Source organism: Amblyraja radiata, chromosome 10 (genome assembly GCF_010909765.2).
Source record: "Amblyraja radiata isolate CabotCenter1 chromosome 10, sAmbRad1.1.pri, whole genome shotgun sequence".
Lineage (NCBI taxonomy): Eukaryota > Metazoa > Chordata > Chondrichthyes > Rajiformes > Rajidae > Amblyraja > Amblyraja radiata.
The window spans coordinates 62,303,433-62,318,671 of NC_045965.1; the positions used below are offsets into that span (position 1 = coordinate 62,303,433).

General features: G+C 46.6%; 1 protein-coding gene across 2 annotated transcripts in view; it reads right to left on the reverse strand.

The window, feature by feature from the left end:
* pigk (phosphatidylinositol glycan anchor biosynthesis class K) overlaps nt 1-15,239 on the reverse strand; it is a 117,509-nt gene that overhangs the window by 90,618 nt on the left and 11,652 nt on the right. For both annotated transcript variants that reach the window (XM_033029030.1, XM_033029031.1), the window contains exons 3-8: nt 15,086-15,177; nt 10,236-10,371; nt 9,430-9,541; nt 7,596-7,692; nt 3,617-3,734; nt 1,137-1,247 (exon numbers count right to left, since the gene is read on the reverse strand). In XM_033029030.1, coding sequence (XP_032884921.1) covers nt 1,137-1,247; nt 3,617-3,734; nt 7,596-7,692; nt 9,430-9,541; nt 10,236-10,371; nt 15,086-15,177 — 666 coding nt within the window. The remainder of the gene's footprint in view (nt 1-1,136; nt 1,248-3,616; nt 3,735-7,595; nt 7,693-9,429; nt 9,542-10,235; nt 10,372-15,085; nt 15,178-15,239) is intronic.

Here is a 15,239-nt window from a genome sequence, read left to right on the forward strand (position 1 = left end):
CCCCATCCATTTCTTACGAGGTTTATAAAACTGCCTGCCTCACAAACCACAGGAAGGCCGGCTCGGGTACACAAGAAGAGGAGGGTGAATTCGACAAACGTTTCTGTGATGAACTGGCGGTATTGTTCATCGGCTTCAAACCCGCAGTTGAGGCAATACTGCGTCCACAAAATGGAATCCGAACCATTTCCCCAGGTCTATCATCTCTCAATTTGAGCATGAAATTAATAAAATGTAATACCGTGTCTGTAGCCTCATCAAGACTGGGATTGAAATCAGCTAATTAAATCAAGTTTCAGTTAATAACTTTAATCCAAAGTCCATACTGTCAATTCATTAAGTTGTTAAAATAACCTGTTGCAATGCATACTACTGCTGAAGGGAGTTAAAGGGTAAAATCTCACTGAAAGACCTTGCCACTGGCATGGGTCTGGTGCCCGCAATCATTTCCTGCAGCCACCTCATACTGACGTTACCTTGCCTGGGAAAGACACAAAGTGCTCAGAGGGCCAGGCAGCATCTAGGAGAACACCGGTAGGTGACGTCTCGGTGGGGGGGTTGAAGATCCCAGACATCGCCTGTTTCTGTTCTCATAAGGTCATAAGGAATAGGAGTAGGAATAGGATTGTGATCGTGTACACAGAGGGTTGTGAGTCTGTGGAATTCTCTGCCTCAGAGGGCGGTGGAGGCAGGTTCTCTGGATGCTTTCAAGAGAGAGCTAGATAGGGCTCTTAAAGATAGCGGAGTCAGGGGATATGGCAAGAAGGCAAGAATGGGGTACTGATTGTGGATGATCAGCCATGATCATATTGAATGGCGGTGCTGGCTCGAAGGGCTGAATGGCCTACTCCTGCTCCTATTGCCTATCAGCCATGATTGAATGACGGAGTAGACTTGATGGGCCGAATGGCCTAATTCTCCTCCTGTGTCTTATGATCTTGCAGTCTTATGGGACCCACTCAGAGTGGACTCAATAGGAGCAGAAATAGGCCATTCGGCCCATCTTATGGTCTCTGGTGTGGAACTAGAACCAACAGCATCCTGACAAGGAGGCAAATGTACAATCAACTAAACAATGAACAATATCTTCAAAAGACAAAACTCAACCCAAGTCCCCCAACATTATGGCTGCTTACCAAGTCGATCATGCTATTCTGGCTGGCCGGCCAAATATCTTCCAAAAACTCAAGGAGATAGTATGTGTATCTGTCCATCAGATGGACCCCGATGGCCAAATCGGGCTGGTGCTATTTGAAAAGTAGATAAAAACATTAATTTAGTTTAGTTTATTGTCGAGTGTACCGAAGCTGTTGTTGCGTGCTAACCAGTCAGCAGAAAGACAAAACATGATTACAATTGAGCTGTTCAGTGTAGACACATGAATAGGGAATAAGGTTTATAGAAAACATAGACACATAGAAAATAGGTGCAGGAGTAGGCCATTCGGCCCTTCGAGCCTGCACCGCCATTCAATATGATCATGGCTGATCATCCAACTCAGTATCCTGTACCTGCCTTCTCTCCATAACCCCTGATCCCTTTAGCCACAAGGGCCACATCTAACTCCCTCTTAAATATAGCCAATGAACTGGCCTCAACTACATTCTGTGCCAGAGAATTCCAGAGATTCACCACTCTCTGTGTAAAAAATGTTTTTCTCATCTCAGTCCTAAAAGACTTCCCCCTTATCCTTAAACTGTGACCCCTTGTTCTGGACTTCCCCAACAATCTTCCTGCATCTAGCCTGTCCAACCCCTTAAGAATTTTGTAAGTTTCTATAAGATCCCCCCTCGATCTTCTAAATTCTAGCGAGTACAAGCCGAGTCTATCCAGTCTTTCTTCATATGAAAGTCCTGACATCCCAGGAATCAGTCTGGTGAACCTTCTCTGTACTCCCTCTATGGCAAGAATGTTTCTATAAGATCCCCCCTCAATCTTCTGTATTATTGTAAAGGCCATTTATTGTAAAGTCCGATCAAAGATAGTCTCCAATGATGTAGTTAATAGTTCAGGACTGCTCTCTAGTTGACTCCAGTTAATATTACATACTCTATGGCTGAGAGCAGCGAGTTCACTAACAGTACAAAAGCCTATGAATTAATAATCAACAAAGAACACTTGAACTCACTATAAACTGCTGACCACTGAATACACATGAAGAACTTACCATTCGTGTTTGACACAACAGCTGAAGTAAGCTATAAACATTTTAACCCCCAGACTTTTAATATTTATGATCTGACAGTGCGATGTGAACCATCCTAGCTTTTTAATTGACATCCTTGCAGATCAGATTTCATTATATCACTGAAGCCATGTCACCTTGCAGCCAAACTCTGGGGTTTACTCTCAGTGGCATGACGGAGGTAAATGCCAAATACAGTGGCGCAGTGGTAGACCCGCAGCGCCAGACAATCCCAGCCTAGGGGGCAGTCTGTACGGAGTTTCTACGTTCTCCCTGTGACTGCGTGGGTTTTCTCTGGGTGCTCCGGTTTCCTCCCACATCCCATGTAAGGTAGCAATTCTCCCGCTGCGTCACTGTAATCTTAGATAACCTTAACTGTCACAGACCTCCAGTTTGAACATCCCTCCACCTTCCACCAAACTAATTTTGTATCCAATTGGCCAGCCTACCCTGAACCCAATGTGGAATCAGGCAGCGTGGAAACAGGCCCTTCGGCCCAACTTGCCCATACCAACCAAGATGTTCCATCTACACTATTCCCACCTGCGCGCATGTGGCCCACATCCGTCTAAACCTATCCTATCCATGTACCTGTCTAAATGTTTCTTAGACATTGCGATACTACTTGCCTCAACTACCTCCTCCAGCAGTTTGTTCCATACACCCACCACGCTTTGTGGTGTGAAACCGTTACCGCTCAGGTTCCTATTAAATCTTTCCCCCCTCACCTCAAGCCTCCGTCCTCTGGGTTCTTGAATCCCCTACTCTGGGCAAGAGACTCTGTGCGTCTACCCGACCAATTCCTCTCATGCTAACCAAGTGATCTAACCTTCCATGTGACAATAGGTTCTTGGAGTAGGCCATTCGGCCTTTCGAGCCAGCACCGCCATTCAATGTGACCATGGCTGATCATCCACAATCAGTACCCCATTCCTGCCTTCTCCCCATATCCCCTGACTCCACTATCTTTAAGAGCCTTATCTAGCTCTCTCTTGAACGTATCCAGAGTACCGGCCTCCACCGCCCTCTGAGGCAGAGAATTCCACAGACTCACAACTCTCTGTGAGAAAAAGTGTTTCCTCGTCTCCGTTCTAAATGGCTTACTCCTTATTCTTAAACTGTGGTCCCTGGTTCTGGACTCCCGCAACATCGGGGACATGTTTCCTGCCTCTAGCGTGTCCAAACCCTAAATAATCTTAAATGTTTCAATAAGATCCCCTCTCATCCTAAACTTCAGAGTACACAAGCCCAACAGCTAGCATAGACAGAATGGAACGAATGGCCTCCATCCGTGCCGTAGGATTCTGCCATGGCAAGGAACAGAAGCATTTGCCGTTTCTCTCCGCAGATGCTTTCTGCATGTATTTTTTTAATTTCCTATTTTTATGCTCGTCCTCATCAATCATGGATTTAACTGAGCTGCAAACTCACCGACAAGGAGTCCTCCCCAACCTGGCTGCTGGCCAGAGCCATAATATTTGGAGAGTAGAATCTTTCATACATGGAGGCCCCCTGGCAAGTGTCAATGATGAACAGCAGCTCGTGGTATCTGGAGAAACAAACATTCATCAGTCATGCTGCAGAGCCGATGCCTCCTTTCAGTCCGCACACCAAACAAGCTTCCACGGGTTCCCCGAGCTCCCGGACCAGTGAAGCAGGAAGGGTAACAGCCGGCAGCTTCCCCAGCGATGAAGGAGCTTGCGTTTTAAACACCCGCCGTGACCTTGGGGCATCCCAGGGCACTTCACAACTCCGCAAGCGTGTTCACAGTTACGATGCAAGACACTTTAGACTTTAATGATACCGGCGTGGAAACAGGCCCTCGGGCCCACACCGACCAGCGATCGCCCCGTACACTAGCGCTGTCCCTACACACCAGGGACAATTTACACATTTACCGCACGACCTTTGAGGGTGGGAGAAATCCGGAACGCCTGGAGAAAACCCACGGGGAGAAGGTACAAAACTGCGTACAGGCAGCGCGCGTAGTCAGGATCCAACCCGGGTCTCTGGTGTTGCAAGGCAGCAACTCTACCGCTGCGCCACCGTGTTGATGCCACCGTGGGGATGGCATCAAACAGGAAATTAGATATGCGTGCAACAAAGGTAAAACAGTTATAATGGGTGACTTCAATCTACATATAGATTGGGTGAATCAAATTGGCAGGGGTGCTGAAGAAGAGGATTTCTTGGAATGTATGCGGGATAGGTTTCTAAACCAACATGTAGAGGAACCAACGAGAGAGCAGGCTATTCTAGATTGGGTATTGAGTAATGAGGAAGGGTTAGTTAGCAGTCTTGTTGTGCGTGGCCCCTTGGGCAAGAGTGACCACATAATATGGTTGAGTTCTCCATTAGGATGGAGAGTGACATTGTTAAGTCAGAAACAAGGGTCCTGAACTTAAAGAAAGGTAACTTTGAGGGTATGAGACGTGAATTGGCCAAGATAGACTGGCAATTGATTCTTAATGGGTTGACGGTGGATATGCAATGGAAGGCATTTAATGACTGCATGGATGAACTACAACAATTCTTCATCCCAGTTTGGCAAAAAAATAAATCAGGGAAGGTAGTGCATCCGTGGATAACAAGGGAAATCAGGGATAGTATCAAAACAAAAGATGAAGCGTACAAATTAGCCAGAAAAAGCAGCCTTTCAGAGGACTGGGAGAAATTCAGAGTCCAGCAGAGGAGGACAAAGGGCTTAATTAGGAAAGGGAAAATAGATTATGAAAGAAAACTGGCAGGGAACATAAAAACTGATTGCAAAAGCTTTTATAGATATGTGAAGAGAAAAAGATTAGTTAAAACAAATGTAGGTCCCTTGCAGTCAGAAACAGGTGAATTGATCATGGGGAACAAGGACATGGCAGACCAATTGAATAACTACTTTGGTTCTGTCTTCACTAAGGAAGACATAAATAATCTGCCTGAAATAGCAGGGGACCGGGGGTCAGATGAGATGGAGGAACTGAGTGAAATCCAGGTTAGCCGGGAAGTGGTGTTAGGTAAATTGAATGGATTAAAGGCCGATAAATCCCCAGGGCCAGATAGGCTGCATCCCAGAGTACTTAAGGAAGTAGCCCCAGAAATAGTGGATGCATTAGTGATAATTTTTCAAAACTCTTTAGATTCTGGAGTAGTTCCTGAGGATTGGAGGGTAGCTAATGTAACCCCACTTTTTAAAAAGGGAGGGAGAGAGAAAACGGGGAATTACAGACCAGTTAGTCTAACGTCGGTAGTGGGGAAACTGCTAGAATCAGTTATTAAAGATGGGATAGCAGCACATTTGGAAAGTGGTGAAATCATTGGACAAAGTCAGCATGGATTTATGAAAGGTAAATCATGTCTGACGAATCTTATAGAATTTTTCGAGGATGTAACTAGTAGAGTGGATAAGGAAGAACCAGTGGATGTGTTGTATCTGGACTTTCAGAAGGCTTTCGACAAGGTCCCACATAAGAGATTAGTATACAAACTTAAAGCACACGGTATTGGGGGTTCAGTATTGATGTGGATAGAGAACTGGCTGGCAGACAGGAAGCAAAGAGTAGGAGTAAACGGGTCCTTTTCACAATGGCAGGCAGTGACTAGTGGGGTACCGCAAGGCTCAGTGCTGGGACCCCAGCTATTTACGATATATATTAATGATTTGGACGAGCTAATTGAATGCAACATCTCCAAGTTTGCGGATGACACGAAGCTGGGGGGCAGTGTTAGCTGTGTGGAGGATGCTAGGAGGCTGCAAGGTGACTTGGATAGGCTGGGTGAGTGGGCAAATGCATGGCAGATGCAGTATAATGTGGATAAATGTGAGGTTATCCACTTTGGTGGCAAAAACAGGAAAATAGACTATTATCTGAATGGTGGTCGATTAGGAAAGGGGGTGATGCAACGAGACCTGGGTGTCATGGTACACCAGTCATTAAAAGTAGGCATGCAGGTGCAGCAGGCAGTGAAGAAGGCGAATGGTATGTTAGCATTCATAGCAAAAGGATTAAAGTATTGGAGCAGGGAGGTTCTACTACAGTTGTACAGGGTCTTAGTGAGACCACACCTGGAGTATTGCGTACAGTTTTGGTCTCCTAATCTGAGGAAAGACATTCTTGCCATAGAGGGCGTAAAGAGAAGGTTCACCAGACTGATTCCTTGGATGTCAGGACTTTCATATGAAGAAAGACTGGATAGACTCGGTTTGTACTCGCTAGAATTTAGAAGATTGAGGGGGGATCTTATAGAAACTTACAAAATTCTTAAGGGGTTGGACAGGCTAGATGCAGGAAGATTGTTCCCGATGTTGGGGAAGTCCAGAACAAGGGGTCACAGTTTAAGGATAAGGGGGAAATCTTTTAGGACTGAGATGAGGAAATCATTTTTCACACAGAGAGTGGTGAATCTCTGGAATTCTCTGCCACAGAAGGTAGTTGAGGCCAGTTCATTGGCTATGTTTAAGAGGGAGTTAGATGTGGCCCTTGTGGCTAAAGGGATCAGGGGGTATGGAGAGAAGGCAGGTACAGGATACTGAGTTGGATGATCAGCCATGATCATATCGAATGGCGGTGCAGGCTCGAAGGGCCGAATGGCCTACTCCTGCACCTATTTTCTATGTTTCTATGTTTCACGTGCAGCCACATCCAACAAACTGCAGCAAGTCTGCGGGGCTTTCCACATCCACCCATGAGCCTTGACTGTTCAGTTTAGTTTATTTTACAGATACAGCTTGGAAACAGGCCCTTCGGCCCACTGAGTCCGTGCCGGCCAGCAATCAACCGTACACTAGTTCTATACTACAAACTAGGGACAATTTACAGAAGCCAATTAACCTACAAACCTGCACGTCCTTGGAATGTGGGAGGAAACCAGAGGATACAGCAACCTCCAACAATTCAGTATCTCCGCACTCCTGGCGGTGAACAATGTCTGGTTTAGCATGTCTTGAGAAAACCTGCTCCTGGATTTCCAGCGACGGTCTACAGATTATTTAAAGTGAGGGGGGAAAGATTTAATAGGAACCCGAGGGGTCAGCTTTTTATTTTACACAAAGTGTGTAGGAAACGAGCTGTCGGAGAAGGAAGTTGAGGCAGGTACTATCACAACGTTCAAGAAACATTTGGACAGGTACATGGAAACAGGCAAAACGTAGGCAGGTGGGATTAGTGTAAATGGGGCATATTGGTCGGCATGGGGATTTTGGGCCGAAGGGCCAGTTTCCACACTGTATGACTCTAAGACTATAATTACAGTCATCCTCTGTGTGTAGCATACAAATCACAGGCAGCTGGACAACAAAGCCTGTGAGTGCATTGTCCTCTGGTGGGGGGGGGGGGGGGGGCATGCGGCAGAGTTGCCCCTCCTTTGCCAGTCCAGGCTGCAGCGTCTGGTGCATCAAGCAGCCCTCCCAGTCTTTTACCTTCTCTTCTGCCACATCTGCTCAAACGCATCTCCAAGTTCCACATTCGTAATCTCCTCGGAGTCCTGGAACTTTAGGAATCCATTGCCGCCATGTCCTTCAAATGAAATAAAAATGAAGCGTGAAAAACAACCCTCATAAGATATTTTCTGATGCTTGGCAAGAGTTGCAGACGTTGGTGGATTTAGCCCAGTCCATCACGGGCACCGCCCTCCCCACCAACGCAGGCATCTCCACGAGAAGCTGCTTCATGAGGGGGGCATAGATCATCACGGATCCACACCATCCAGGACGTGCCCACTTCTCACTGCTACCGTCGGGCAGGAGGTTCAGAAGCCTGAAGTCCCACACCATCAGGCTAAGGAACAGCTACTTCCCTACAACCACCAGATTGGAGAACCTTCTTGCACAACCCTAATCCAACCTCAGCAATTGAACACCGAGGAACGCTGAGGAACACTACCAATCAGAGGGTGGTGAATCTGTAGAATTATTTGCCATAGAAGGCTGTGGAGGCCAAGTCAATGAAATTTTTAAGGCAGAGATAGATAGGTTCTTATCTCCTCCCCTCCCCTGACATCAGTCTGAAGAAGGGTCTCAAACCGAAACGTCGCCGATTCCTTCTCTCCATAGATGCTGCCTCACCCGCTGAGTTTCTCCAGCATTTTGTGTCTACCTTCGATTTTACTAGCATCTGCAATTCTTTCTTAAACATAGATAGATTCTTGATTAGTACAGGTGTCAAAGGTTATGGGTCGAAGGCAGGAGAATGGGGTTTGGAGGGAGAGATAGATCAGCCATGATTGAATGGCGGAGTAGACGTGATGGGCCGAATGGCCTAATTCGGCTCCTATCACTTATGACCTAATGACCACCTCTTGCACTACTCTGGACGTGTTTTTTTTTCTGATTGGTGGAAGGGGGCGGGGAAGGGGGCGGGGAAGGGGGAAGTGGTGGGGGATAAAAGGGAAACAGGAGACTCAGTGAAAAGACAGTGTACCGACTCTAAGGATTCAACTCAGGATTGTGAACTGAGTATGGCATTTAGAGATAGACACAAAAAGCTGGTGTAAATTTGAGGAAGGACATTCTTGCTATTGAGGGAGTGCAGCGTAGGTTTACAAGGTTAATTCTTGGGATGGCAGGACTGTCATATGCTGAGAGAATGGAGCAGCTGGGCTTGTACACTCTTGAGTTTAGAAGGATGAGAGAGGATCTCATTGAAATATATAAGATTGTTAAGGGCTTGGACACGCAAGAGGCAGGAAACATGTTCCCGATGTTGGGGGAGTCCAGAACCAGTGGCCACAGTTTAAGAATAAGGAGTAAGCCATTTAGAATGGCGAAGAGGAAACACTTTTTCTCACGGAGAGTGGCGAGTCTGTGGAATTCTCTGCCACAGAGGGCGGTGGATGCAGGTTCTCTGGATGCTTTCAAGAGAGAGCTAGATAGGGCTCTAAAAAATAGCGGTCAGGGGATATGGGGAGAAGGCAGGAACGGGGTACTGATTGGGGATGATCAGCTATGATCACATTGAATGGCGGTGCTGGCTCGAAGGGCCAAATGGCCTACTCCTGCACCTATTGTCTATTGTCTAAATCAGTGGATCAGGCAGCATCTCCGGGAAAAGCAATAGGTGACATTTCGGGTCAACACCCTTCTTCAGACGTTGGCATTTAGAGATTCATTCAGCATGGAAATAGGCTCTTCAGCCCAAAGTCTATACCGACCAAATTGCTCCATCTAAGCTAGTCGCATTTCCCCGCATTTGGCCCGTATTCTTCTAAACCTCCGAACGTTTCTAGGCCTCCGCCACCACGGACTTCATACGTACCGGTCATGTAGATGAGGATGTTGCTTCTGTCATCAGACAGCAGCCGCTTGGAGCGGGGAGTACTGGGAGGTAACCGGCCCGTCAACACCCGCAGGAAGTTTTCAACAGTAACCTGCAAACAAAGCACAAACCATTGGATGCCAACATTCTCCGCAGTGTCCACATAAACAGCCGGCCTTGAAACCCACATCACCAATTTCCAGCGGTCTTGGGTGGAGCTTCCCAACCAAGCTGCGAGGCAGTTACTGCTTGTCCTCTCTCAAATCGCTATTTAAGCTGAACTCCAGGCAGCAATCTGTGGAAAGCCAAAACTGGAGTCTGGACATTTCCTTCCAGGTGCTGTCCTGTTTCCGTGCTGTATCTTTAGTTTAGCGATACGGTGGGGAAACAGGCCCTTCGGCCCACTGAGTCCGCGCGGACCAGTGACCCCTGCACATTAACATATCCCACACACACACACACACACTAGGGACAATTTACAATTTATACCGAAGCCAATTAGCTTACAAACCTGTATGTTGTTGGAGTGTGGGAGGAGACCGGAGCTCCCATAGAAAGCCCACGCGGTCACGGGAAGAACGTACAAACTGCGTCAGTCTGAAGCAGGGTCACGACCGGAAACGTCGCCCATTCCTTCTCTCTGGAGATGCTGCCTCACCCGCTGAGTTACTCCTGCTTTTTGTGTGCACCCGTAGTCAGGATGGAACCTGGATCGTTGGTGCTGCAAGGAAACAACTCTACCGCTGTGCCACCATGCCGCCCGCTAAACTAAACCACACGCGTCGCAATGCAATGGGCTCTCTGACCTCATAGCCTCGGTAGTCCACCTCCACGCTGTCTCCATACACGTTCAGCTCCATGTTCCTGTGACTGAAGATGGTGGCAGGTTTGGGGTTCCGCGGGTTGCACGCCATGTCATCCGCCAGCATCAGCACAATGTGGCTGGAACGGAACACGTTCAATGTGAATGAATACGTTTATTGCACAAGTATTCACATACAGGGAATTTGCCTTGGTGCTCCGCCCACAAGTGACAACATGACATACAGTGACACATAAAACATTAAACATTCATAATAAAACATTATTGATTAAATATGTGAATTAAATAAAATACCAGAGCAAAAGGAGGCTACAGATTTTTGGTTATTGAGTAGAGCTACTACTCGTGGAAACAAAATGTTTTTATGTCTGGGTGTGGCAGCTTTGACAGTCCGGAGTCGCCTTCCAGAGGGAAGTGATTGAAAGAATCTATCTCTAGCTGCCTGTAGCTGATGGTCTCAAAAATAGGAACAAAATACGCCTCTACTGTAAATCTCCTTGGCCTAATATCTTCACCTCTGGTTCGCACATCGCTCCGAGCCGCTCAACATTGCAGCAATGTAGACGCAGAGTGAAGGGGAATCGAGAACCAGAGGACATAGGTTTAAGGTGAAAGGGGAGGGTTTAATAGGAATCTGAGGGGCAACTTTTTCACACAAAGGGTGGTGTGTGTCTGGAACAAGCCGCCAGAGGAGGTAGTTGAGGCAGGGACTATCGCAACGTTTAAGAAACAGTTAGGACAGGTTTAGGGGGATAAGGGCCAAACGCAGGCAGGTGGGACTAGTGTAGGTGGGACATGTTGGTAGATTTGGGTCAGTTGGGTTGAAGGGCCTGTTTCCGCATCGTATCGCTCTATAACTCTGATGCATTGGTATGGTCAGCTGTCGTGGAAATAACTATTATACAAGTGAAATGCAGGTACAATGGTCCAAGCCTCATTTCACAGCATCTGCTACATTGTGCAGAGCACAGCCCAGTGCAAGAGCCATCATATCAAGTCCCCATTAATAAAAGATTGAATTCCAATTAGAGAGAACTGCTCCACTATTTGTCACTGTAGACACTGCGGCAAAGACATAGCACCAGCTTCTAAACAATTAGAAGTAGTGTACAATAATAAGACATGCATAACATATTACTTTTCATGTACAACTTCTTATTTTAAATGTAATAGTAAAAAAAAAGTAAGAAAAGAAAGAAATAGAGAGAAAGAGAATATGATATAAAGTAATGATATTGTTAGTTCGTGAAAAAAATAGAGAAAAAGAGCCGATAAAGCTGTATAGCCCGAAAGAGAAAACAAAAAGGAGAGGTGATGAACGAGGGCACAAGAACGGTGTAACGGGCAGGGCACAGTGCTCAGGGTCTCAACAGTGGCACTCACATGAGAGTAGTTTATCTTGGGATCGTGTTCAGCATGGACATTGTGGGCCGAAGGGCCTGTCCTGCGCAGTTCTATGAAGCTCGAAGCTCCAGGCTCCAAGTTCCCCGCCAACATCCATAGAACAGATCTGGTCATTTTACTGACACCAGTTCATGGTTAACTGCGATGCACACATCAACTTGGGCGGTTCAGTGGCGCAGCAGTAGAGTTGCTGCCTTACAGCGCCAGAGGCCCGGGTTTGATCTTTACTCTTCGGGTGCTATCTATGTGGAGTTTGTACGTTCTCCGTGTGAGTTTGTTCTGGGGTGCTCCGGTTTCCTCTCACACAACAAAGACGTACAGGTTTGTAGTTTAATTGGCTTTGATAAACCTGTACATGGTCCCAAGTGGTTGGGATAGTGCTAGTGTACAGGGTGATCGCCGGTCGGCACGGACATGGTGGGCCAAAGGGCCTGTTTCCGTGCTGTATCCCTGTCACATTACCTATATTAAACAGTGGCTGGTTTTGTTAATTTTGGCCAAATTGGAGAGGCCAGGACACTAAAATTGGTCAATTTAAAAGTGCCTTCTGTAGAAATAGGACAAGCTGCAGAATGGTGCCAGTTTGTCTAGAGCCTAGATCAAGTTGGCGATATGCAGAGAATTGCCCTGCCGACTACAAAATTCAGAAGGATAAGAGCTGCAGGAAGAGAATGGAAACATCTGCAGATCCTGACAATTAGGTGCAAATTGCATGGAATGGATTGGATGAATGCAAACCAGACATACACATTGTATATAATGTTGCAAAGCTTTAAGGGCCTGTCCCACTTGGGCGTCATTTGCTCGTAATTTACGCGACATAATATACGCGTCACGACGCGCGCATGGTGCGCATTACGTGCGCATGGTGACGTAGGCAGTGACGCGCGGTCGCGCGCGGCGCCCCAGGATTTTGGGATGTACAAAATCTTCGCGCGCCATCTGCGGGACGCGCAAATGACGCCCAAGTATGACAGGCCCTTTACTTTGCTAGATGTTGATTGGATTAAGTATTGAGCCTTGTCTGGTTTTCTTGCATATCGAGGCACATGTTGCGATGTTCGTTTCCTTTGAGAAGAACTGTTTGAATACATTGTATTAGTCACTGTATTATTGGGCTAGGGAAATGTCTGTCATGTACGGGGTTAATCGATATCTGTTATTGGACTGTAAAGAGACCACCCCCACGTGGTTCAACCCCTCAAGGTTCGGGGACCTACTAAAGACTGCTCCCGCGGTGGTTAGGTACAGTAGTGGAACTGTAACTGTGTTTTGTCAAAATAAAGTTTAGATGCTTGACTCAGTGATTTTTGACTGAAAGTAGATCGGGGGGGAAGCTTAGAACGAGCTATATTACAGTTTCCATAACTACGTTGTTTGTGACAAAGAATTTTAGGAAGATTCCTATTCCACATAAACTCTCAGATAAAAACAAGTCTCTTTTTCGCTTCAATTAAATCAAGTACTGTGTACAATGCATTCAGACCCCTTCACTTTTTCCACATTTTGTTACGTTACAGCCTTATTCTAAAATGGATTAAATTCTTTTTTTTTAATCATCAATCTATACACAATACCCCATAATAAAAAAGCAAAAACAGGTGTTTAGAAATGTTTGCAAAGTAATTAAAAACAAATAATTGAAATATCACATTTACATAAGTATTCAGACCCTTTATTCAGTACTTTGTTGAGGCACCTTTGGCAGCGGTTACAGCTTCAAGACTTCTTGGGTATGACGCTACAAGCTTGGCACAACTGTATTTGGTTAATATTACCCATTCTTCTCTGCAGATTCTCTCAAGCTCTGTCAGGTAGGATGGAGAGCGTCGATGCACAGCTATTTTCAGGTCCCTCCAGAGATGTTCGATCGGGTTCAAGTCCGGACTCTGGCTGGGCCACTCAAGGACATTCACAGACTTGTCTTGGCTGTGTGCTTAGGGTCGTTGCATGTTGGAAGGTGAACCTCCGCCCCAGTCTGAGGTCCAGAACGCTCTGGAGCAGGTTTTCATCAAGGATCTCTCTGTACTTTGCTCCATTCATCTTTCCCTCGATCCTGACTAGTCTCCCAGTTCCTGCCGCTGAAAAACATCCCTACAGCATGATGCTGCCACCACCATGCTTCACCGTAGATATGGTATTGGCCATGTGATGAGCGGTGCCTGGTTTCCTCCAGATGTGACACTTGGCATTCAGGCCAAAGAGTTCAATCTTGGTTTCATCAGATCAGAGAGTCTTGTTTCTCATGCCTTTTAACAAACTCCAAGCGAGCTGTCACGTGCCTTTTACTGAGGAGTGGCTTCCGTCTGGCCACTCTACCATAAAGGCCTGATTGGTGGAGTGCTGCAGATATAGTTGTCCTTCTGGAAGGTTCTCCCATCTCCACAGAGGAACACTGGAGCTCCGATAGAGTGACCATCGGGTTCTTGGTCATCCCCCCCGATTGCTCACCTGTTTTCGCTTCTTCATTCTGGGGTATAGTGTACAGATTGATGATTAAAGAAAATAATTTAATCCATATTAAAATAAGGCTGTAACGTAACAAAATGTGGAAAAAAGTGAAGGGGTCTGAAATACTTTCTGAATGCACGTGGTGAAAATAAAAACAATACAACGCTGGACTGCAGTATGCAATTATGGGCCTGTCCCACTTAGGCAATTTTTCAGTGGACTGCCGGCGACTGTCAAGTTGCTGGCAGTCGCCTGAAAAACCAGGAACTGGAACGGCGACTGTCAGAGTGGAACAGACACAAACACATCGCGGAGGCCAGGGCAAGCGGGGGGGAGCGCTGTCTGAAATTCGCACGGAGCAAAGCCAAGGTGATACAGACACACAACGCGATGAACAGGAAGGTTGGCGCTGTGATTTAGACGGCTAGCACAGCGTACGGTAAGTCCTTTAAAAGAGGGGGAAGGGGAGAAGGAGTGGAGACAACTTTTTATGAAGCCAGACAACTTTTAATAAGCCAGAGATACACAGCTGTGAAGTTCGGCGGACATTTAACATTGCCGGTCGGTTACCCTTGGTTCTGAAAACTTCTGCTTATGTTTTTTTCCCCCTAATGAGCCAATGAAAATGACAGCAAAGGCGATTAACTAAAACTACCCACGACTACCTCAACTACCTATAACTACATGGCGACCCCACTACAACTGCACCTACGACTACAGGATTATCGATTTTCTCCATGGCGACCAATGTTTGGTCGCAGAAATCTTTTCAACATGTTGAAAAAACTGCGGCGACCATACTGAGGCCGCGACTAGTTCCCAGAATGCGGGAACTCCTCGCGACCATGAAGGAGACTCGCCAGAGACCACCAGCGAACGTGACTGCTGTATGCAATTACAGTGTAAAAAAAAAAATCACAGCTTTTCAGAAAATCTTTCGGACAACAAGACTCCAGATTGAGAGGGAGTGCAGCTTACCTGTCCGGTATCCCCAGTCTCTTGACACTCCTATAAACCGACAGGGTGTTGGCAACATGGCGATAGTTGAACCAGAATCGGGATGTACACACCTTGGAGCAAGAATCAGAGGAGCACAGCAATTAACAGGAGCGGCAGGGTATCGAACAGCTAC